The sequence below is a fragment of the Mesocricetus auratus genome, unplaced genomic scaffold (genome assembly GCF_017639785.1).
Source record: "Mesocricetus auratus isolate SY011 unplaced genomic scaffold, BCM_Maur_2.0 Super-Scaffold_4256, whole genome shotgun sequence".
Classification (NCBI taxonomy): Eukaryota; Metazoa; Chordata; class Mammalia; order Rodentia; family Cricetidae; genus Mesocricetus; species Mesocricetus auratus.
The window spans coordinates 115892621-115917135 of NW_024429182.1; the positions used below are offsets into that span (position 1 = coordinate 115892621).

The 24515-nt window shown below is 51.1% G+C and overlaps 1 protein-coding gene across 2 annotated transcripts in view; it reads right to left on the reverse strand.

Annotated features, from left to right (window-relative positions):
* Positions 1–23925, reverse strand: part of Alpk3 (alpha kinase 3) — a 40287-nt gene extending 16362 nt beyond the window's left edge. Inside the window, exons 1-5 of one of the 2 annotated variants that reach the window (XM_021231667.2) lie at positions 23766–23925; positions 18169–18207; positions 14596–14717; positions 5463–5580; positions 3589–4888 (exon numbers count right to left, since the gene is read on the reverse strand). In XM_021231667.2, the coding sequence (XP_021087326.1) occupies positions 3589–4888; positions 5463–5580; positions 14596–14717; positions 18169–18207; positions 23766–23908 (1722 nt within the window). In that variant the 5' untranslated portion in view covers positions 23909–23925. The remainder of the gene's footprint in view (positions 1–3588; positions 4889–5462; positions 5581–14595; positions 14718–18168; positions 18208–23765) is intronic. The other variant, XM_013118908.3, reaches the window with a different exon arrangement.
* Positions 23926–24515: the final 590 nt, after the last annotated feature.

Sequence of the window (24515 nt, forward strand, 5' to 3'; positions counted from 1 at the left end):
TCTTTTTTTGGGGGGAAACCTGTTGGAATTGTTTTGACTAGTATTTTTCCCAGCAAAAAGTCCTCTTTCTCGAATTAAAAAAGAAAGAAAAAGAGAAGTCCCTGGTAGTGGCCAACTTCTTGCAAAACTGTGTATCCTTGGAGGTCATGGTGAGCCTTAAGCTATTTTCTTCTTACTCCTCTTTTCCCCTCAACAACTGGAAGACGGTGATGCTGAAGAGGGTGTTGGCAGATGTCCTCTACTTGCTTGCTTTTCTTTTTAAATCGTAGTCTCATGTAGCCCAAGATGTCCTTGAACTCAGTATGTAGACCAGGCTAGCTTCAAGTTCAATCCCTGGTTCCCATAGCAGAAGGAGAAAACCAACTCCTGAAGTTGTCTCCTGTCCTCCACACACACTGTGGTATGAACTACCCTACACACAGATACACACATACACACACACACACACATACACACACACAATAATAATAATAATAATAACAAGCAGAAATAAGGAGCTGGAGAAATGGATCAGCGATTAAAAATACTGCTTTTGTTTTTTGAGACAGGGTTTCTGTCTGGCCTCCCACTCACAGAGGTCCACCTGCCTCTGATTCCCAAGTACTGGGATCAAAGGTATGAGACACCACACCTAGAAAACTTGCTGCCTGCTCTTACAGAAAACCTGGGTTTGAGTCCCAGAATCCACATGGTGGCTCACAACTGTCCATAACTCTAGCTCCAGGGAATCCAATGCTGCGTCTCTGGGTCCCACACAGCGGAAGAAGAACTGCAGTCCCCAGGGTCTTCCAGGACGCGATGGAGACCTTCCAGTAGACACTGAACCTATCCCAGGGTCTTCCAGTACACGATGGAGACCTTCCAGTAGACACTGAACCTACTCTAGAGTTGTCACCATGATTACAAAGGTGACAGAGGCACGAGATGACTTGCAGATGCAGAGAAAGGATGAGGGTGACCAAGGAAAAGTCATCCATTGAGGGGACAGCTTCAGGAGCTGGTTCTCTCCTGCTGTGGGAACCAGGGATTGAACTCAGCTCACCAAACTTGCACCACAGGCCCTTTTATCAGCTCTGCCCCTAATTTAGTTTTCTATTATTGTCTCTTTTTAAAAGCTTCTCATTATTTCCTGAGAATTTTTCCATGGTTTAATAAACTTCCACATGATTAGGGCTGGAGAGATGGCTCAGTGGTTAACAGCACTGACTGCTTTTCCAAAGGTCTTGAGTCCAATTCCCAGCAACCACATGGTGGCTCACAACCATCTATAACTGGATCTGATGCCCTCTTCTGGCATAAAGTTGTACATGCAGAGATAGAGCACTCATACATGAAATAAATAAAACTTTTTAAAATTTCCACATGATTAGATCTTCAGAGCCATAGCAAGAACATTTTAACCACTTCTTCCATGTGCCTAGACCTCCACAGGACACATCACAGGAATGAGAGACTGCAGCTGGCGCTTTGAGACCTGGGCATGCCTCTCCACCCTCTCTTTAAAAATTAAAAATAAAATTAAATGTATGACTGTTTAACCTGAGGGGCCCCTGGAACTGGTTTGCAGTGGTTGTGAACCACTGTGTGTGAGCTGGGAACTGAACCTGGGTCCTCTGGAAGAATAGAACCAATCCCTTCTCTCCTCCACACACACTCAAACCCATACACACACACACACACACACGCACACACACACACACACACACACACATACACGAACATACAAAATACATACATAAAATAAAAAACCAGACATGGTTCTGGCAGAAGTAGAACCAACATAGACAACTTTGAGGTGCCCCCTCAGTCTGTTCCATCCCCACCCAAGGGAGGGGTGAGCTGGCCTTTCTTCCCCTCCTGCCAGGAGGATTCAGCCTCCTGGGTGTGGGACTCCCACCCCTGTAGGCAGAAGCCAGGTTCACACACACACACCTGGCAGCTAGCCTGGCCACTTCCTAAACTAGCTCCCTTGGGGCCTCCAAGGGCTACTTCTCTAGAAGGCTGTTGTGCACTCTGTGGCTGTCAGAGACACAGAGTAGCCCCACTGAGCTTGCCTGAAGCCACTGAGGGACTGACACCAGGAACTTCGAACAAGACAGACAAAAGTGGTGAACAGATGTGGAGCATGGTCTTTGAGATTTGCCCCACTCCAAAGCCCCATCTCTGATCTACTCTTCCCACATGGCCTGACCTTAGCACCCACTGAAATAAGACCACAGCCCAGTCACCACTGAGCCCCTCTTCCCCTATTCCCTGGTGAATGCTCTTTCTCCACGGGGAAGCCCTCCTCCCCACCTTGCCCTAAGTTGCTGAATCAATTGTCCTACATGTATTTCCCTTCACTGTTCCAAAAAAAAAACATCTGTCCTTCCCGCATGCCTGAGAAACACTGCCTTCCCATGGAAAGCCTCAGCACATGGGAGCCAGGACTCTGGCTTCCTCTGCCCTGAGAAAGTCTCGGTGTAGTTCCTGCCCAAATCACAAGCTATCTCCACTTACATTTAGCAAAGACAAATACGGAGCATAATAAAATGGGAATTTCTGATAAACAGTAATGCATTGTTAGTATAAATGCGCCCCATCTATTTTGTCACCACACACACACACACACACACACACACACACACACACACACACACACACACACACACACACTGGCCTTCCCGTTTCAGCCCAGGGGTGGAACATGTTAGTCCTAGGGAACTCTTCCGTCCCTCTGCCTCCAGAGCATGAAACCCTGGCCACCTTTCAGCCATGGACCCCGCTCCTCAAGCTCCACATCACCAAATCCCATCTGTCTACCTGTGGCAGGTGGACACCCCTGTCCCTCCTCCACACAAACTCCTCTTGGCTACTCGTTCCCTAGCAATGAGTGACTCCTGTTCCCAGCTTTCCCCAGTCTCCCACCATGGTACATGCTATGTTTACATACGCCACGCCTCCAAGCACCCAGTTCTTGCAATGGCTATGAATTACTATTTTGACTACTACTTGCCCCGGATCACACCTTGCCAAGGGTTGCCAGTCATATCCCAAAACTTAAGTAAAACCAGAATGAACCAATACTTTTTAGACATTCAGTTTTAGGGAAGCTGGGAGTGACTTTGTTTTGTTTTGAAACAAGGTCTTGCTATGCATCCCAGGCTAGCCCCTCACAATCTTCCTGCCTAAGCCTCCCAAGTGCTCTTTTTAAGTCTTCTGGTGAGCATCACACGTCCTGCTACACGCTAGGATCACTCCCCTCCTTCATATAGCATTGTAGCTTCAGCGTGGCTACAAAACACTCTGCACTGATCCCTCTGCTCCCCAGAGAACAGTTATCTTCCTCCTCTTCCCTCAGCCGGGCGCTTCCATACTCTCTCAGACAAAGAGAGACATAGTCTGGCTATGCTGTCTGCATGCTCATATCGGCGTATGGTCAAGCAAGGGCCATGCCTGTGCCCCCTTGCTCCTGGCTGGCACTCCAGTCCTTCCCCACCCCCTTCTATAAATAGCCCACCACCCACTGACTGCCAAGCTGTTACAGCAAGAGTTTCCATGAGGTCAGTTTCCCAGAGCAGCCTCCACACACTCAGTACCCACACTTACCTCTCCTGGAGTCTTGTAGCTTGTTCGACCTTGCAAGGGGCTATCTCGGGTGCTGTGTCTCCGTCGGGCAGGGGGTGTTGGGACCTGGGCAGAGGCTGGAGGTAGGGTCTTCCCTAAGCTCTGGGCCACAGCATCTGGAGCCTGACTTGAGGAAGAAGTGGTAGTGGGCTCCCCCTTGGGTTTAGGGGGAGCAAATCTTTTCCTATTCAAAGGCTTAATGGGTGGGGGGACCATAGAAGGCGTGGGCTGGCCAGAGGCCATAGGGACCTTCTCACCTCTAGCCTTGACTGGTACCTTCCCCGAGGGACTTTCTCCAGACCCCGAGGGACTTTCTCCAGAAACCCTGGTTCTTGGGAGTGGAAGCCTCTCCTCTCCTTGGGACCTGCCTGCCTGGGTATTCTCCATGTACATGTCCTTCAGGGAGAAGTATACCTGCTCTGAACTGAGGCTTGGGGTAGGGGCTGGGCTGGAGGCCGGGGCTGGGGCAGGGCCTGGGGCTGGGGCAGAGCCCGGGGCTGGGGCAGAAGCAGCCTGGACCTTGTCTTGAGCGCCCACAGAGGCTGACTTCCTAGTGCTTTCTATTCCAGAAGGCACAGTCCCCCGTGCTACCCTGCCTCTGGGCTGGGTCTGAGCTGCTTGCGGATCGGTGGGTTTCTCTCTTCTACTGGAATTGGGTTTGTCTGTACTGGGGATTCCATTTTCTGAAGAGCACTGGCTTCCATCTGCCTTTTCTAACTCTGGCTTCTGTGTTCCCGGTTTAGACTCATCTTTCCTTTTCTTCTTAGCCCCAGACTCCTTTGGAGGGGTACTCTGAGGTTCCAGCTCCATGACCTCACAGATGTAGGTCAGCAAGCCACGCTCTCCATCTTCCCCATTCTCTGGGGCAGGTTCCCCATTGGTGGGTGCCTCTCCAGGAGCAAAACTGTTGATCAAACCCAAACCTGGGTGCTGTGCGGACTCAGTCTCTCCTTCCGGCCAAGCTGCCGAGGACCCTTCCTCCATTTCCCTGACGGGGGCTGAGGGGACTGCCACCTCGGCCCCACTCAGTCGGCGCTTTCTTTGGAAGCGGTCAGGGCTGATCTTGCGAAGGGTGTCGGTCTCTGAAGCCTCCTTCCCATGCTTCCAGCTCTGCTCGATCTCCCGCATCTTGGCTGCCGCCTTGCGCTTCAGCTTGGCGAACCAGCGCTGGTGAATCTTGTACTCGGTCATAGTGCCCACCTCTAGGACCCCTGAACAGGACACGATGCCCTTGGTGTTGCGGGCAGAGGCCTGGTAGATGGCAGCATCTTCTTCCCGGCACCTAGAGGCAGGAGCATGAGGCGCCATCTCTCCCTCCTGGGAGGCGAGAGCCCTCCTCCCCACAGCCAGAGCCTCTGGCATTGACCACGTGCTCCCTCCCAATCCAAGTCCTGCCCTACCTGAGGCATCATGAATTTCCTCAGTTACAACGGAGGAAACTGAGGCCACAAGAGGGTGGCAGCTGACCACGGTCATGCTGTCCCAGGACGGATTAGACTTGGGGCCCAGAAGAGCTCCATTCAGAAGCAGGTGACCAACACAGCCCCCGAGAGCAGTAATGATGACACTGTTGCTTTTTCTGGCTGCTGACCTCATGGAAAAGGTTTCTGCCGGTCAGGACCTCCTTTATTTGCACTGACTCGTGGCTGTGAGAAGCACGCCTACCCTGGCCTTGGGAGATCCCGGACACTGGCAGACAGCTCAGTTCACCAGGTAGATCAACTCAGCCGCAGAACCCTGCCCTCTAGCTGCAGAGAGTGCCTGGGCATTCCACCCGGCCGACTCCGTGTCTGGTGGCAGGATCGGACCGAGGGCCCTCAGGAGGGCAGAGAGCCATGCAGGCCCCTCTCCCTCACCTGTACAGTTGCAGGGTGTGACGGTTGCCTTGGTGAGTGATCTCGTATTTTGGCAAGCCGCAGTAACGGTCCAGTTCTATATCATCCTTGTACCAGGTCACCTCTGGCTCTGGGTATCCTGAGTAAGGAAGCAAGAGATAGAATATTGTTATGATGGGATCCAAAATAGAGGGAGAATCAGAGCGGTGAGGGCTTCCTGCACTGCCAGAAGAGGCTACACAGTACCAGTGCCCCAGGCCCTCTGGAAGCTCCACCCCAGGTGCTCAGCTCGCTTTCAGAATGTAGCATGTGTCAAAGCAGAAAGCATCTCCCCTCCGGGCAGAAGGAAAAGACCAGGGGGACTTTCTAGTAGGAAGGGGTGAGGGGTTTCCAGCGACTGATAACTGGGAATAACATGCTTCCTTTCTATCATGGCCCATACAATATCCTCACGTATAGAAAGGATTCTACTTCATAGGCCTCCTCTCCAAACCTCATCACTGCTCGGACCCCTCCTTTCATTCCAAGTTCCTAAGATGCATCCTTTGACAACACAACTAAAACACCCACCCATCCACCCACTCACTTTTGATCCACCTGTCTACACACACACACACACACACACACACACACACACACACACACACAGTCACTGTACTGAGAGTAACTAAAGAATATACCAGTCACCAGACAGTGGTGGTGCACATCTTTCCTTCCAGCACTTTGGAGGAAGAGGCAGGCGGATCTCTGTGAGGTCCAAGCCATCCTGGTCTACAGAATGAGTTCTAGGGCAGCCAGAGCTGTTACACAGAGAAACCTTGTCTCAAAAAACCAATGGGGGGGGGGGGAAGAACATACCAGTCCTTCCTAGGGACTCCCAGGGTACCCATGTGGCAGAGCGCCTAACTACACAGTCACGTGCCTCTTGCTTCCCTGGAGGCAACTAATCTAATCCAAATACTGTGTCTAGAGATGTAACTTTTGGGGCTGGAGAGATGGCTCAATGATTAAGAGCACTGACTGCTCTTCCAGAGGACCCAGGTTCAATTCCCAGCACCCATGTGGCAGCTCACAGCTGTCTATAACTCTAGCTCCAGGGGATTTGACACCCATGGCCAAAGCACCAATGCATGTAAAATAAAAATTAATGAATTTAAAGAAAAAATGTAATTTTATTTTTAATTGTAGTGTCTGTGGTGTATGAATGTTCATGTGTGTGGGATGTGTGTGCATGCGTGTGGAGGCCAGAGGTCAACACTGTTTCTTCCTCTGTTGCTTTCCACTTACACACTGGTATCCAAACCTTTCCAGCTTATTTTTTTAGGGGCTCCTCTGAGATCCTGCTGTCTCTGCCTCCCTACTGCTGGGGACCTAGGTGTAAGCCAGCACCTCCAGGCTCTTACATGGGTGCTGGGAATCAGACTCAGGTCTCCATGCTGGAGGGCGAGCGCTTTCCTGACTGGGCCATACGAGATGGCTCTGTGCTGAAGAAGTGGACGATGCTTGGTGACAATGAGAGATAGGGAACTACACTAACGGGAATTGGAGGGAGGTCAGCATACTTCAAATCCTGCCTGCAAACCTGTGTGCTGGTTCACACCTGTAGTTTCAGGCTAGCCTTGGCTACAGAAATGAGACGCCACCCTGTCTCAAGAGAAAAAGAACAAAGATGAGAGATCTTCTATTCATTCACATACTCATTTTTATTTTGTTGTTGTTGGCTTTGGAGGATTTTGTTTGTTTTGTTTTGAGACTTTCTCTGTAGGGTCTTTCTCTGTAGCCCTTGCTGTCCTGGCTGGCCTTGAGCTCACAGAGATCCGCCTGCCTCTGCCTCTGAGTGCTGGGATAAAGGTGTGCGCCACCACACACAGCCTGCGGGCATTTTTTATAGAGTTCTTTCTCCCCATCTTCCAGCCCTGCCCCTGTCCCCTTTGCTACACCAGAGCTGTCCATCAGGGTCCCCTGTGACTGGCACATGGCTCACTTCCTAGACTGCCTGTAGCTGGTCAAGGAGCAGCAAGGACCCCAGGGGCTCCTGCGTCACGCGGGGGGCCCACACCGTCTGCACTCTATACTGCCCTCATCTCTCTTCTCTCCCCTCTGCATCCTGCCGGCTCACTCTCACAGCACAGGAGGCTGCACCTCAGTTCCTGTGGAGATCCGCCTCCCAGTTAACCCAACACCCAGGCAAGCCTGCAGCTCTCTCCCCTCAGCACTTCCTTTTTCTTTAATATATTTTTATTTAAATTAGAAACATGTTGCTTCATATGTCAATCCCAGCGCCCTCTCCCATCCCTCCTCCCTTGCCCCTCCACCAGCTCCCCCAGCCCCCCACCCAATCCCCACATCATTTCCTAGGGAGGGTGAGGCCCTCCATGGGGGATCTCCAGAGTCTGTCAATTCATCTGGGGCAGGGCCTAGGCCCTCCCCTATGTGTCCAGGCTGAGAGAGCATCCGCCATTGTGGAATGGGCTCCCAAAGTTCATTCGTACACCACAGTAAACACTGATCTACTACCCAAGGCCCCAGAGATTGCCGAGGCCTCCTCACTGACACCCACATTCATGGAGTCTGGATCAGTCCCATGCTGGCCTCTCAGCTATCAGTCTGGGGTCCAAGACTCTCCCTTGTCAGGTCAGCTGTTTCTGTGGGTTTCACCAGCACGGTCTTGACCCCTTTGCTCATCACTCCTCCCTCTCTGCAACTGGGTTCCAGGAGTTCAGTTCAGTGTTGAGCTGTGGGTGTCTGCCTCTGCTTCCATCAGCCACTGGATGAAGGCTCTAGGATGTCAGCACTTCCTTTTTATGATTGTTTCTTCCTAGAGCACACTGACACATGACACACTGAGCTTGTTAGCTGGTGCGTGTCCTGTCCATCACGAATGCCAGCTTCAGACAGTGGGGACTTATCAGTGAGCCTCACTGCTATGTCCCCAGTTCCTAGAGCAGTGCCTGGCATGCAATCCACAGTGAGTAAATATTTATAGATCATACATCAACAGTGTATGAAGAGCCTAGGGCCCAGAGAAGGGAACAAGCAACTTGGCTGCGGATCTGGTAGAGAGTCTTGGAGTGAGTGACACTTGATCTAGACCCAAAGACTAAGCAGAATTTCAGAAGACTCCAATGCATACCTCCTCTTCCTCCCGCTAATCATGGTGCCGTAAGAGCCTAGCTCCTTGGCCATCTCTCCTGCTAGACTCTAGACCCAAGTGGGCAGGAGTGACCATTTGTTCACCGTGGTGTCTCCTCCACCTGAGACAGTGCCTGTAGTAGTTACTTAGTAAGTGAGAGGAGCAGTAAAGAAAGAGCATGAACGAAAGGACGGTGGGCAGGGCAGGCCTGACGCAGGCAGGCACCGCAGTGTGGCCTGTGAGCCCCGCAAAGGGCAAGCTAGGGAACAGTGCCCAGCAGCAGGGAGCAAGGGAGGCAGGGCTGCAGCTAGCTCGGCTGTGCCGGCTGAAAACCGAGCCCTGTGTTTCCACTGTGTGCTAAAGCCCGGGTTACATCACCGCACATGTGGTCGGGGCCAGCGCAGGTGCTCTCACCATCTTGTGAGATGATCTCACCCACCGGGGCTCTAGAGGCTTCTGCTCATGACCTGCCCAGGACATCCTCAGCCTCCAGTCCAGGGAGGCTGGAGGAGGGCAAGGGCACGGGCAAAGAGGAGACCGTCCAATGGCCTTCACAGCTGCAGCCTCACGCCCCACACGGACTTCTTGTGATCTGCCCACAGTGGGGATCAAGCTGACCAGTGAGGGCTTCCTAGCAGGAATGGCTTTGAAAACAAATGTATGTGGGAGCATACTGGTTATCCCCTGGATAATGTGAGCTATAGTGTGTAAACACACAAAAGCCAGAGCGGGCTAGGTCCCTCTCTCAGCTGCACACACACTTCCTAGGCAGGCAGGCAGGCATGCTCACGGAGAGACAGACCTCTGGCCAGGAGAACGCAAAACAGAACCTGAGCCAGCGGCCTTCCCTGGCTCTTCACAGCCTGTGGCCTGTTTCACGCTAGCCCCTTGCCTAGGAACCCAACTTGGACATCTACAGCTTCATCCCAAACACTCCAGTTTGGAGAAACTCAGATTTGGAGAGATGGGAGCTCTGAGTTTTAAGAGAACTCAGACATGGAATTTCACTTGGCTCCGCTGAGCAGAAATTGTTCATTTATTGAAGAAGATGTACTGTGTGCCGCAAGATGGACTGAAAGAAGCACTTCTCATGTGTATCTCATCTAATCCTTATTCTGGTCCTAAGGAGAACACAATCACCAATCCTCAATATAAAAAGGAAATGAGGGCCCGAGGGGTGGGTGGTGTACAGCACTTGCTACTCTTGCAGAGGACTGGAGTTCAGTTCCCAGAACCCACCTGGCAACTCACAACCACCTGTAACCCAGTTCCAGGGGATCTGACACCCTCTTTGGGCCACTTGGACACTGGTGCACACATGATATACATATATTCTCTCTCTCTCTCTCTCTCTCTCTCTCTCTCACACACACACACACACACACACACACACACACACAATTTTAAAGTAGTTTTTTAAAAGGAAAACGAGGTCAGTCTCTCTCTTCTCTCTCCTCTCTTTTCCCTTCCCCCACTCCCTTCCCATTCCCCCAATAAAACTTCCTTCCAATGTTAAAAAAAATGAGCCTAGCCCTGATGACGAACCCCTTTAATCCCAGCACTCGGGAGGCAGAGGCAGGCAAATCTCTGTGAGTTCGAGGCCAGCCTGGTCTACAGAGATCCAGGACGACAGCCAGGGCTACACAGAGAAATCTTGTCTTAAAAGAACATTTGAAAAAAAGGAAAAGAAAATGAAGGCTCATGAAATTAAGACTTCTCCAAAGGCAACTAGTGAGTAAGCAGAGTTCTCAATTCAGACCCTTCTCCACTATAAAGTGACATGTGTAACCACTACTTCACACACGAGGAAAACTACCCAAGGTTACTTGGCTGGCACACGACACAGCCAACATTCCTTTTCTAGCATTCCTTCCGATGAGGAGTCTGGAACCAATGCATACAAGCTATCTTGTTAGACTTATCCTCCCCTCCCCATTTTGGTTTTTTGTTGTTGTTGTCTTTTGGGTTTTTTGTTTGTTTGTTTCTCTATGTAGCCCTAACTGTCCTGGAACTTGTTTTGTAAACCAGGCTGACCTTGAACTCATAGAGATCTACCTGCCTCAGCCTCCCGAGTGCTGGGATTAAAGACCTGTGCCATCACTGTCTGGCCTTGAGAGCACTGTCTGCTCTTCCAGAAGACCTCAGTTCAATTCCCAGCACCCACATGGCAGCTCACACCTCTCTGTCACTTGAGTTCCAGGGCTTCTAACATCCTCCCACAGACATACATGAAGGTAAAACACCAATGACCATGAAATAAAAAGAAATTATTTAAAAAAGAAAGAAAGAAGTGTGGTTCTTAGTACAGATTAGGTCCCTTGGTTCTTCCACGTCAACATGTGACGATGCACATATGTGTACATCCACACCCCAACATAGTGTACCCCATAGCTGAAGACAGTGGGGGGGCAGCACACTGGGCAGAAATGAGCAGTCTGAGGCAGCAGCCTTCCAGCCGAGAGGGGCTGACAGGACCCAGGAGTCAGAGTGCTCAGTCACAGGTCCACTGTCTCCTATTCCCCCACTGTGAGTGAAAAGAACCCTAGAAGTCCCGCGTCTCTCCTCTAGGTCTGCAGGGGTGTCCTTCCAGAACAGCCGGTTAGTTCCCTACTCCCCTGCTACAGGCGAGTCTTCCTCAACAGCACAAGGGTCCAAACAGAAGAAAACATCATCTGTGCCCGGTGAGGTCCTGAAGTCAGGCCCTGACCTATTTACCCTTGCTCGGGGCTGCTTCTAGAAGGAAGAAAAACTGATGTGGTCCTCCTGGGTCCACTAAGACAAGCCAAGGCCAGCAGCAGCCTCACACAGAGGCCAGTCTCAGCCAGGAACACCTGCAAACTGAGCAGGCCTAATAGCTAATCTGGTCTCCCAAGTTCTTGGCACCCTCTCCTTCTCTCCCTCCCCCATTTCCTACATTTTCTCTTTGTTTGTTTCTGCATACAGTGATACCAAGGTGACCATTTCTAATCTGCTGCAGAAGACAGTGAGCTGAGATTTGGGGTGTATGTGAGGATGAGGGGGGGAGTACAACCGTGAATGAAAATGTGAATGTTATAGTCGCCCAGAGCCCTGGAAACGGTACCAGCTCAGTTGGTAACTGCTCCTCAGCTGAAGGTCATGGCCTGGGCTGGTCATCATGAGGTGCAGGGATGAAAAAATAATAATAATTGCCTCTGAGGCCCATGAGACAAATTTGTCAATAAAGGTGCTCCCGACCCTGTCTGATACCCAGAGTCCCATCCCTGGGACCCACATGGCGGAAAGACAGAACCAACTCCCACAAGCACACAGCACTATTGTGTGCACACACATTAAATTAAGATGTGTTTTTTAATTATTCCTTTGGGCTCAGTGTTATTAAAACACTTGCTATGTGAGCCTAATGACCTGAGCTCAATCCCTGCAATTCAGAACTGACTCCTGAAAGCTGCCCTCTGACCTCCACACGTGTGCTTTGATAAGTATGCTCAAACACACACACACACACACACACACACACACACACACACACACACACACACACGGGGAGAGCAGGCAAGAAGAGAAATGGGAGCCAAAATCTTTGCAAGCAGGAAGCAGACAGGCAGGTAGAAAGTGACAACAGCACATCCAACAAAGCCAAGCCCTGAGTTTAGAAGCGGTCGAAATGGAGACTAGTTAGAAAACCCCATAGGGTACGGAAACTGGGACCAGGGATAGAGAGGGAAGAGTGAAAGTTAAAATGGCTTTAAAAACAGAAAGCACACCTGTAACCCCAGCACTCAGGAGGTTGGGGCAAGATCTCCAGGTGAGTCCAACCTGGGCTACACAGTAAGACCCTGTCCTAAAGCAAAGCCAAACAAACAAAAAACTGTGGGGTGTGGTAGCGCACGCCTTTAGTTCCAGCACACGGGAGGCAGAGGCAGACAGATCTCTGAGTTCGAGGCCAGCCTGGTCTACATAGAGAGTTCTGGAGAAACATCATGAGACCTTGTCTTAAAAAGCAGCACCACCAACAACAAACAGACATGGGAGCTCACACCTACAATCCCAGGTTCTGGGAAGACAGATTGGTTTTTTGTTTTGGTTTTTTGGGGTTTTTTTTTTTTTTTGGTTTTTGGTTTTTGGTTTTTGGTTTTTCGAGAGAGACAGGGTTTCTCTGTATAGCTTTGGAGGTTGTCCTGGAACTCGCTCTGTAGACAAGGCTGGCTTCACACTCACAGAGATCCGCCCACCTCTGCCTCCCTAGTGCTGGGATTAAAGTTGTGAGCCACCAACGCCCGGTAAATGGCTATATTTTTGATAAGCATCTTTTAGTATAATTTGAAACCTTGAACTATGGGCATGTACTAATTTAGTAAAGATAAAATTTAATTTTCTTTAAGACAGTTTTCACGCATGCCAAGATGGCTTCAAACCAGTTGTGTAACGGAGGGTGATGTGGCTCTCATGATCCTCCTGCCACCACCTGCAGAGTGCTGGGGTCACAGGAAAGCGCCACCGCACCTTTATACAGCGCTGCTGCGCGACACCACCTCAGCCTCAGCATGCTATGCAAACACTCTATCAACTGGCTGCGTCCCCAGCCCCTGACTGTTTTCTTCAAGGAGGGTTAAAAGCCTTTTACATAAAGCAGCATATGAGAAAGTGTGGAGTGAGGTTGTTTTCCAGTGCTGCTGTGCTAGGGACTCAGTTAGGGGCAAAAGCCACTAGCTCCTCATGACTTGGGTGGCTCACCTAGACTCTTCTAGTTTCGCCCTCTGCAAAGCTGGGCTAACAATAGCACTTACTTCACAGGGTTTGGAAAAATTCAGTTGCAACACACCACAAAGATAAAGAATACAGGGAGTCGGTGTCCCTCTAGCAGATGTGATGGACAGTCCTGGTAATTGGGACAACTACCTCGAAAAAAAACCAATCCCAAGGAAGCTTTTTAGCTGGCTGGGCTAAATAAGTCCACCCAGGATCGGAGAATGTGACAGCCGGAAACTACCCATGCCCTTGACAAACTGAAGGAAAAAAAGGGGGTGGGTCTTAGAGGTATGTGAGTCTGGGCCCTTTGAAATGGTGAGTGCAGCTGACTCTAAATATCCTGTAGGCCCTGAGACTGGTAAGGTCAGTGTAGAATGAAGTTGTACTGGAAGCTATGGGAAAAGAACAATGTCTGGACCAGTGTCCCAGCACTCCTGATCATGATTTCTAAGGTGTACCACTGGGCGTCTTACTGAAAACCCAATAGGGAACTCAGTGGAAAGTGAAGAGTCTTGATTCCGAACACTTGTGTGTACTGTGTACCAGGTGCTATTCCAATGGCTAGCTATTAGGTCACTTGGGCTCATAATACATGACGCTCACAGTAACCTGCTTAGCACCCTATACTAGGAAGGAGGTTGAGTCAGGAATCCAAGCCAGGCAGTTTGCCTCCAGGGGCTATGGTTGGAATAAGTATGATTTACTGTCTCTCAGGCTAGATGGCTCAACTATTAGGAGGGAAGATGTTCAATAGATGACGTCAAAGAGCACTCATCAATACTGTGAGTATACTTGCAGGGGAAGGAACTTTGCTGAGCACAGTTAGGGAGTTATTGTCTTCGTTTTCTGTCTTTTGACACAGGGTCTCCTGTAGCCTACCCTGGCCTCAAACTCATTATGTAGTTGAGAATGACCTAAACTTCTGATCTTCTTGTCCTCCCAAGTGCTGAGATTACAGAAAAAGACTCCTGTGCCAGATTCATGTGGTCCCGACGGTAAAACCCTGGGCTTCACATCTGCTAGTGAGCTTCATGTGTGCTAGTGAGTATTCTACCAACTGACCAACTGAGCCGCATTCTCAGACACATCGGAAACCCACACCACACACACACCAACCCACACACAGGGTTTAATTGAGGGCACGGGGGAGGGGGCAGGCAGTGGGGGGAGCTAATATCAACTCACTCAGTTTGGTGCACATAAACCTACCACCCTCCATACCCATTCAATCTTCCTGGGACCCTGCTCTGTGAGAAACCCTGGTACAGGCTGTACCATTAGCTTCATTACCTGTGACAATGCAGGTGAACCTGACGTCACTGTCTTCGGACACAGCCCGGGACTTGAGTGTGGTCTCAAACAGTGGCTGGGTCTCTTCTGTGAGCTGAGCAATGATGGAGCAGAAGGTGCTCCTAGAAAAAGCAAAAAGCCACTTAGAGAAGCCCTTCCTACAAAATATACTCTGGCCTTGCCTTGTCCAAGTGTAAACCTTAGCATGTTTGTCAGTCATCCTGTGGCCAAAGCTCCTGGGTATACCTGAGCAAGTCTTTACTCAACAGTACCTGGGCTTCCTAACCAGGTCGGGGTGGGTGCTAAGGGGCTGAATGCAATCTTGACCCAGGGCCATTACAATAGGCCAGAGGCTGACAATAGACCAGGCCCCTGAGCACACCCCACCTCCATCCTACATATCCCATCAGATCCTCACTGAGGGATGGTGGGGAGCTGGCTTCACCCTCCATTTTTATCTCCAGGGAAGCTGGTATGTGGGAGAGACACACATGTAGATACATTGTGTGGAGCCCTCTCACAGTCATGCCAAAGAGGGAAAAGCCAGCCAACCCTCAAGGATTCAGAGGTCCCGGAGGCATGGAACTGTATCCTAGAGCTCGGGGTCAGAAGCAACACACAGCATTTGTGTGCACAGGCCACAGTAGATGAAGAACAATGCTGGGGGCCTTGGCTCTTACGTCCACTCTGTGGACTACCAAATGAATAGGGAGGCGCTAGCAAGTCAGCTTTGGCTCCTCTGCTCCTATGGGCACCATGTGCCGAAGTGAAAACAAGGTTGGCAGCTGTATAGCACTGCTGAGCCACAAACAGACTGACTCCTGAAAAAACCAGAACTCTTGGTTCCCTTGTGATAGAGTCCCTCTTAGCCGTATCTGTGGTCTTATTATGTCTACCCCAAACTCACCAACAATCCTCAGGGTTTACAGTCCACTCCTTCCTGGGCACAGGAAGCAAACCTCGGTGCCAAACCCTTTCATGGGCCAGCAAAGACAGTGCGTTCCCAGGCGTGAAGCTCAACCACATAGCCAGGTTGTGTGGTGCGCAAGCTGTGCCCAGCCCTCCTCCCCTCCCTGGACACACACCCTTTCTTTGTGAGCAGCAGTAGGGGACCGTGAAGGGGAAAGCCAACAGAAGCAGAAGGAACCTCGGAGAAAGGCAGATCATTCCAAGTTTGCCTTTCTCTAGACTTCAAGGAGTTGGCCCAAGAGCCATATTCACCTGCTCGTGACTCTCTAGCAGGTACAGAGTATGCAGGAATGCAGAAAGAGGGCATAACCAAAGTACAGGGAGAAGGGTCCATGTTCCATGAATCATCTCTTCTGTAAGCATTATTCCGCACTTGAATTCCACGACAAAGTTTGAATCCAGGAAGTGTTTTGAATCAAGTAAGACTTCCAGACTGAAGGTGCCTAGGAATGCTGACATCCAGGCATTTGAGTCCTCCTTCTAAGGTCCACCCAGGGTAGGGACCTCTCCTCTCATTCACCTGAGCACTGAGCCAGGCCTGCACGGTGCATTCAGCAGCATCCTCTCACTGAGAAATCAATTGTCAGGTAGAATGAGCACCTTTCTTTCCCCTTCAGGTCATTCAGAAACAGAGAACCTTTGGAACCTCGGCTCTCAACTCCCCGAACACTTAGAGTATAACATCTGGAAAGGTGTCTTCTCTTTTTTTTAGACAGCATGTTGCTATGTAGTCTAGAAGCTGTGATCCACCTGCTTCAGTCTTCCAAGTAGCTGTGATTTACAACCCTGAAAACGTTTCAAATGTTTCTCTTTTTTTTTCTTTGCTCCTCCTCCTCTTCTTTCTTCTTCCTCTTCCTCTTCTTCCTTTTCAAGACAGGATCTCTCCATGTGGTCCTAGCTGTCCTGGATATGTAGACCAGGCTGGCCCCAAACTCAGAGAGGATTCGCCTGCCTCTGCCTCCCAAATGCTGGAATTAAAGACGTGCACCACTGCACCCTATTTGAAAATGTTTCTTGTTCCTACCATGTAATAACAATTTCTGACTTGAACTTTTTAGAAAGTTCTAAGCCAAATATAGCCCAGCTGCTGTTAATCCTCGTTATATTGCATAACTTGTTTATGGTTTTTGCTTGTTGTTTGAAGCAGACTTCGGGGTGTATTATTTATTTTGTGTGTAAGAGTGTGGGGAGACTATGACGGAGCAGACACACAGACCGCTGGCAGTTCTCTTCCTTCCCCTTTTACGTGGGTTCTAGAGACTCAACGCAGGTCACCAGACTTGAATGACAGGAAGTGCCCTGGCCTGCTGAGGCATCTTTCTACCTTGTTCTATTCTCAGGGGACTTTTTCTTTGGTTGTTGAGACAGTGTCCCATTGCGAAGCTCTGGCTGGCCTGGAACTTTTTATGTAGACCAGGCTGGCCCAGGGAAAGTCACTCTGTCATGTTCTGTTGACCATCACACAGCTTGAGGTTGCTTTCTGCCCCTGCCCTCCACTCTGCTGTGGGCTAGACTCCAGGGATATCCTATCCAAGCACCCAAAAAAAAAACAGGAAATCCACACACATCTGGTAACGGTCTTCCCAACCTCGACACTTCCAAGTACATCCAATTCCATGATTTTTTAATGGTATCATTGGCTAATATTTATCTTGAAAGAACCCCAAGATCATGGGTTTCCGTGATGTGCAAAGGAGCCTAACCCTTGGGTGAGTTCTTCCCTCCCTCGGAACCCCCTGATCTTCTCTCTGGGCACTCCCACACATCACTCTGAATCAGCTGGGCTGCCCTCTCCTCCTCTCAGACCAACGTTTCCTTGGTGTTCATCCCCATCAAGAACCAAGCACACCCTAAAAACTAATCATGCCTGAAGACATAATGAACTATTCAGAAACCAGCTGGCTAGTCAGAATTCTTCCTCTGTGTGAGAAGAAAAAACTGTGGCTAACTCTCCCCAAACCTCCCATTCCGGGATGGGGCCCAAGAGGTGAGAAGTAGCCAGGAAACAGACAGTTCAGCCAGCGCAGAGCTGTCCCCAGCCTGGGAGGTGAAAGGGCAGCTTTTCAGCCGCAAGCCTTGACCACAGACTTGCTCAGGTGCAGAGCAGGCTCCTCGGTCAGAGGATACCGGGACAGTAGGGTGGTCTTCTTTGTCCTCAGAGTTCTGAGTCTCTGAAGGTGGGGAAGAGTTCATGGAAAGGAAAATTCAGAGGAAGGAAAGGGAGCAGGTGAAATTACAGGATGGCAGGGAAAAAAATGGAAACGGCAGGGCCACTATTACAGGAAGGTGGGTAAGTTATCAAAGCTAGACGTGTGGCTCCTGTGACTGGTGTCTGCCGGCTGTGTCCCCTGTGGTGCCTGTTCCAAAGGCAGAGAGCTATCCTGGCAGGCATGTCAGGACCTCTTCCCTACATCTTTGTCCCTGAGTCCCAGGCCCATGCAAACATCAACTCTTGCCCTTCCCTGTGAGACCTATGCCCGTGTGAGTACCCTCTTACACCCTCCCTGTCACCCCATGCAGCCTGGTTAGTGTACAAGCAGTCACTCAGTGGCCTCTCGAGGCCTCTCAAAAGCAGTCGGAGAATGTAATGCAATGTGCGTTTACCTTCCAGAGCTGGGGTGAGACAACCGGCTGCTTGATAAGCTAAGCAAAAACAGTAAATGGAATCATTAGGCCCAAAAGCAAGGAGAGGAGGCAAAATCAACAACAGTCACAAAGTATTAATCGGCCACCATCTGAGGCCCAGAGGCCTCTCTATTAAAAGGAACCAGCTGTCTTAGTCGGCCACTCCTGTTAGCAGCGAGAGGCCTCACCACTGGACACCAATATATCTAAACCAAGAGCTCATTAAACACAGCAGAGTCCAGGACATCGGTTAGGCAGGACGGGGGTCCCTGTGCTTTGAGAGAAGGGTGTACATCAGGCATAAGCGTCTTTCCCCAGAGGGAGGCCTGCGTCTGTCCCCGCCCACAGCATACCAGCCTGTGGGTAGCTGCTGCTTCAATTTTTGCCTTTGATGGAGGGCAGCCTCATTCCCGGAAATCCCCGCACAGGGCACAGGCTTGGAGAAGGCAGGTGGCTTGGAGAACACCCGCCATTAATATGTTAAAGTATGGTTAAAGAGCAAGGCAAACCAGCTGGGAGAGCGAGGAGGAGGGAAACAAAACAGTTAATTCAGCGGGGGCCAGAGACACCCAACTCCCTCGGTCCAGCCTCACATCCGCTCAGAGACAGGGCAGGGAAGAGGGCCTCATCCTCTGGGGAGTGAGACCACACTTAAGCGGTGCGCCCTCCCTCCAGCAGACCGCGGTCTTTGGGAAATGGCAAGGGCCATCCCACCATACACACCCTGTGACTTCACCCTTCTTTAAGGTGCCCTAAGCCTGCCCGGTGGCCCTCGGGGAAGCCTGAATTTCCGTCTCGTGATAACTCGCCCCTTCTCTTCCCTTGCACCTGGGTTATTTGGACGCCACCAGTGTCCTTCCAAAAAAAATCTATGCTCAAAACCTTCCATCTTAAACTCTTCCTTCTCCTCTTTCCCACAAATCCAACCAACACTTCTTTCTCCTTTTCTAACACTCTGTCCATGTCATGCTCCGATCCATACCCTGGCAGTTCCACACTTAACACCAGCGCTCCCGGCCCCCTGCCCCCCCCCACTTTATCCCATGATCCTCTCACAGGCTGTTGTTTGGGTTTGTTACCCTGTTTGCTTGTTTGGTTGATTTTGGGGGGACAAGGTCTGATGTAACCCAGGCTTCAAACTTATTGTGTAGCCAAAGGTGGTTTTGAACTCATAGCAATCCTCCTACCTCAACCTCCCAAGGGCTGGGATTGCAGGCATGTACCGTCATACTTGGCATCACACAGCACTGTGTAGAAAATGCTGCAGTACACCTTCCGCTTGTTTGTCCAGACTCAACTGGTGTCAACAGTCAAGGCCCTGTCTGGCCTAACGGTCCCTTCCAACACTCAGGTTGTACGGCAGCCAAGAACACCCAAGCATGGCCACATCCGAGGCTATCACTTCTCTCTTCCTTCTGCTCAGCAAAACCCCACCCACACAGCCTTTAAGTCCAGGTCTTTTTATAGCTTCTGTGGCTCTTCAGGTAGAGCTAGGCACACAATGGTAATCATGACTGTTGGACGAAAAGGAGGTGGAGAGGAAGAAAGGGAGAGCATTTCAAAGAGGAAGGGCCCTCCCCGCCAGGCTGCTGCCCCAGAAGAGTCAGGAAAAGGGCACACACTGCAGGGGCCTTTGCTCGGAGGTTCAAAAATCCTCTGGAGGCTGTGTGGGCAGAACCTCCCTTAGTTTCAGGGTGCTGGCAACCCTATCCTCTCCTGACCACGAACAGCCTTTGTCCGTCTCCTTGGAATCGAGAGATTTCCCCATAAGTCTGGACCTCCTCCCCGGGAAGGGAGGCATTGGGCCAGCTTTCTAATTTACAACGGAAAATGACAGGTTCCACCTCCACGTGGGCAAGAGGCTGAGCTGAGACACTGTGTCCTCTCCATGTCTCTCGGACTGTTTGTGAGGTTTTGTTCCTGGCGCCACTGTCCTTCAACCTCACCTTACATGTTTGTTGGTTAAGGGGATTTTATTTTTAAAGATTTTACTTTTATTATTATTATTATTGGTTTTACGAGACAGGGTTTCTCATTATTTTGGAGGCTGTCTGTCCAGCCTAGTCTCGAACTCACAGAGATCCACCTGCCTCTGCCTCCTGAGTGCTGGGATTAAAGGCGTGTGCCACCACCACCCGGCTTACTTTTATAATTTTAAAATTATTTGCACATGTACATGTATGTGAGAGTAAGGTGCCCCGTGAGGACAGATCCCCTGGAGCTAGAGTTACAGGCAGTTATGAGCCACCCATGTGGGTGCTGGTAACCAACTCTGGCTGTCCCGGAACTTGCTTTGTAGACCAGGCTGGCCTAGAACTCACAGAGATCGGCCTGCCTCTGCCTCCTGATTGCTGGGAATACAGGTGTGTGCCAACACCTCCCAGCTCAGCACATACTCTTAGCTGCTGAGCCGTCTCTCCAGCCCCTTACCTTACATGTGAAATCAGGCCAGAAGAGTCTGAGGCCTACAAGGGCTCCTGGTCCTCGAAAGGCTGAAGGCCTGTTGGGGCCTAGCTGACTGACTGACCCTAGCAGAGGAGCTTCTGGTTGTGTGGAATGAGGGGAGGGCAGGGAGGGTCGGAGACATCTAATGTCGGAGCTGAAGGGCTTCAGAGCTCTTGTCACAATCCCATGGCAGAATAGGAATTCAGGGCCCAGAAAGCAAAGTTCTCCTCACAAAGGAGCAAATGGGCCTGACGAACCAGGGCAGGAGTGGAGGTGGGGCGCCTCCCATCACCCTGCTTTTCGTCCACTCTGGACCTAAAAGGCCTCTAGAAAGTTCTGGCCCAATGTCTTAGTTTCCCCAACACCCTAGACAACCTGCCTTAGCCAAGGGGAGCAGCAGAGGTTGTTTCAAAGTGGTCTGTAGCAATGTCACAGCCTTCTGCTCCTGTGAGGTCACCAGAGCCAAGATCTTCCTGAAACAAGGGCCAGGGACTTGACAGCCTCTGAGTATCTCACGAAAGCTCATCAGTCATTGTTTGCTCTCAAGTTCAGTTCTCTAAAGTACTGTATGTAACCTATGCACATACTACCTGCCTAGAGGTGTGAGGTTCTCACAGCCCCTTGAAGAGCAGAGACTGTCAGATAGGATAGCCAAGTAGGGCTTTCTTCCTCTGAGCTCAGTGAGCGGTGAACAGACATAGACTAGAAATCCCTCTAAGGACCGTGGGGCAGGCAGGAAATGTGGAACACACAGATTCTGGAGTCCCAGCCACTGAGGCTGTCCATAGCTCTCAGGGAAAGTCCAGCCTCAGTGGCCTTGGGAAGGATGCCTTAAGAGCCCCACAGCAAGCCAGGCAGTGGCGCATGCCTTTACTCCCAGCACTCAGGAGGCAGAGGCGGGCGGATCTCGGTGAGTTGGAGGCCAGCCTGGTCTACAGAGTGAGTGCCAGGACAGCCAGGGCTACACAGAGAAACCCTGTTGTGAAAAAAACAAAAACAAAAAAACAACCAAACAAAAGCTCCGAAACAGATCTACAGAATGGCAGACTCAGAATATTTTGGACCCACATTGAGTGAGGGCAGAACTCCCCTCTCTGCCAGAACCCAGGGATAGTCAGGGCTCAGCTGGGCTGGAACGGACCACACTAGCAAAGTCCTCAAGCGACCCCTCTTCTCTTTGTTTCCTGGTCTCCCTCCATCCCCACAGGCAGGCATTGGAGGCGCAGCAAGCAGAGTGTGCAGCTCCTCCTCCAACGCAAGTCAGACCTTCCCACAGTACTGGGAACGGTCCCTCCACCCACCCCAGATCGGGCCACTTTACACGCTTTTTTTTTTTTTTGCCATGGGCTCTTCCAGAAGCCAAACAAATCTGGCTGTTCTTTCGGGACCCATGGGGAGGAGGTGGGGTGAGGGTCCGTAGCCAGTTGGCAGGAGGTGAAAAAGTACAGGGGCAAAACTATCCCAAGTCCAAGACTAGAAAAAAAAAAAAAAAAAAAACGCTCTCTCCCACTCTTCTGTCCGGAGCCTTCAAAAACCCAACAAGAACAGCCTTCTAACAGCATCCCCATTAAGGTCCAAGGACTCACGCCAGGCAAGCTTTTCTTACTTCCAGCCCTCCGCCTGGCACATAGAAAAATGTCTAACACAAACTCAGCCAAGAAGCACCCCATGCCCGAGCTCCACCTCGTTCGTAAGATCCTGAGCCCACTCCTCTCTTCCTGGCTTTCAAACCATCCTTTCCTCCCTTCCTCCACCGCTAGAAAATCCCTGCTTCCTCTCCTTGTTCCACTGGTATTGACAAATGCCAGACAGGAGAGAAGCAATGCCCAGATAAGCCACGGCGACAAGCGAGATAACAAGAGGCTGTCACTAGGGAGCCCGCTTCACTAAGCTCTACAGTAAATGTCCACATTCCATTGCAGTGTTCCCCACAGCCAACAACAGGAAAGGGTGCAACCCCCAGCAGCCCGGGAGCCTGGCAGAGTCTGACTCAGTCGCTAACACAGTCCTCAGCCCTGCCCCAAACATGTGACACCATTTGCGGAGTTTTATGCAGAAACAGGTTCCGGTTACATTTGAACGTTTCCAACTCCAAGGTCAATAGGACTCAGCCCATCCTGGTGGACGTGCCCAGGGCTTTTCCTGAATGTCATTGGTGCTCCTGAGAGCAGAGGTCTGCAAACTCTTTCTCAGAGAAACAACTTCTGCACGGTACACCAGCCAAATTCTACGCTAAGAAGTAACACCTATCCCAAGAGCCACCACTGCCACATTCCCCTTTGGAAAACCGCTCAGGAGTAGAGGGCAGGAAGCTTGCCTGCCCGGCAATGCACAAGTTCCTGAGTGTCTACACCTTTGAGTGTCTTTCCAGAAAGTTGCCTATTGTCTGTGTGTCCTTTTATCCAGGAATAACATAGCTCCTAGAACAAAGTCTTCAAACTTTTCTCACTCCAAGAAGGCCAATGAAGAGTTCATCACCTCTCCTGTGGCATCTCAGCCCCTACTGGTCTTGAAACTGGGCAGGGCAATTAACTCCCTCAGAGCTTCAAGCCATAGATCCCTCCCCAGTTTCCCAGACATGGCCACCTCCTGGCACCCCTCTCTCTCAGCTAGACACAACACAGTGTTGGAAGGCCAAAGCCCTGGGCCCAGAGGAGGAACTTGAGTTATCCCGCTGATTCGTCTCTCTCGCTCTAAGCTAAATAGCCTCCACTGGCTCCCCACACCCACCCACCAGCAGCTCGCTCCCCTTTGAAGCCTAGGAATTTCAGTCACTCTGAATCTCCTTATCACTAACTGTGGAATCCAACTCTGGGAGTAGCCCAGTGTTGGGTGAGGGAGATAAGAAAAGCCTTCAGGCCCCTGTAAAATCATCTCAAAAGTGCCTTTCTCCTCTCTTGGGATGCACATTTGAGGCACAAGGGGTCCCAAGGGGTCAAGAGTACCATGAGGTACCGGGTCCTTCTGGCCTGTTTCTGTCCTCAGACCTCAGGGCCTTAGGGTTGAGAAAGCTCGAGGCCTCACCCCAGGCCTCCATAGCTTCGGGGAGCTTCTGAGAGCTTGGCCACACCCGCCCACCACCCAACGGGCAAAGGGCCGCCCCGGTCGACCCAGGGCCCAAGACGACTCACCTAGTCTCTGGCCGCACGCTGAGCAGATAGCTACGGCTAGCCGGGCCGGGCGTCCACACCGGCCCGTCGTCCTCGCCATCGCCACCCGCCCCTGCCCGTCCACCCAGGCCCCAGCCCCGGCCCACGGCCCTCCGCGACCCCATAGCACCGCCACCCCTGCCTCCAGCCCCGGCTCCTGCCCGACACTGACGCGCGCCCCTATTTATAGCCCAAAGCTGCTGTCACCTGCTGCTGTCCCTCCCCCGACCAGCGCGCTGCTTGACCCGAGGGCCAGGGAGGCCTGCAGAGAAACGCTGCTCTGAGACACAGAGAGGGTGCCTAGTATCTCGGCCTCCCCACAACCTTCTTTTGCTCCCTTCCAGTTTTCAGAGAAGCTTTTAGAAAGAGAAAGGGTAGTTAAAGAGACCCAGGGAAAGGGAGCTAGACATAGATTCTGAAAGGGGCCCCATCAACACTACACAAGTTCTGTCACCTATTTCAGCGAACTCCTCTGTCCAGAGGATCCCAAGGTTCCTGGGCACACATTCTCTGTCTCCCCAGAACCCTTACCAGTATCAAGCGTTATATAAGCAGCTCAACAAAGGCTTCTAGAACCTCCTTCACCCCTTCAGGCGTCATTTCCTAAGGTCAGAAGAGGGAAATGAGCCAAGTCCTAACACCCAGGAAAATGATTATATCCATCAACATTTCCAGAGCAGCTGCTAAGCACTAGCTAAACTTTTGGGGGTGACCACGGTGGGTTTAATCTGT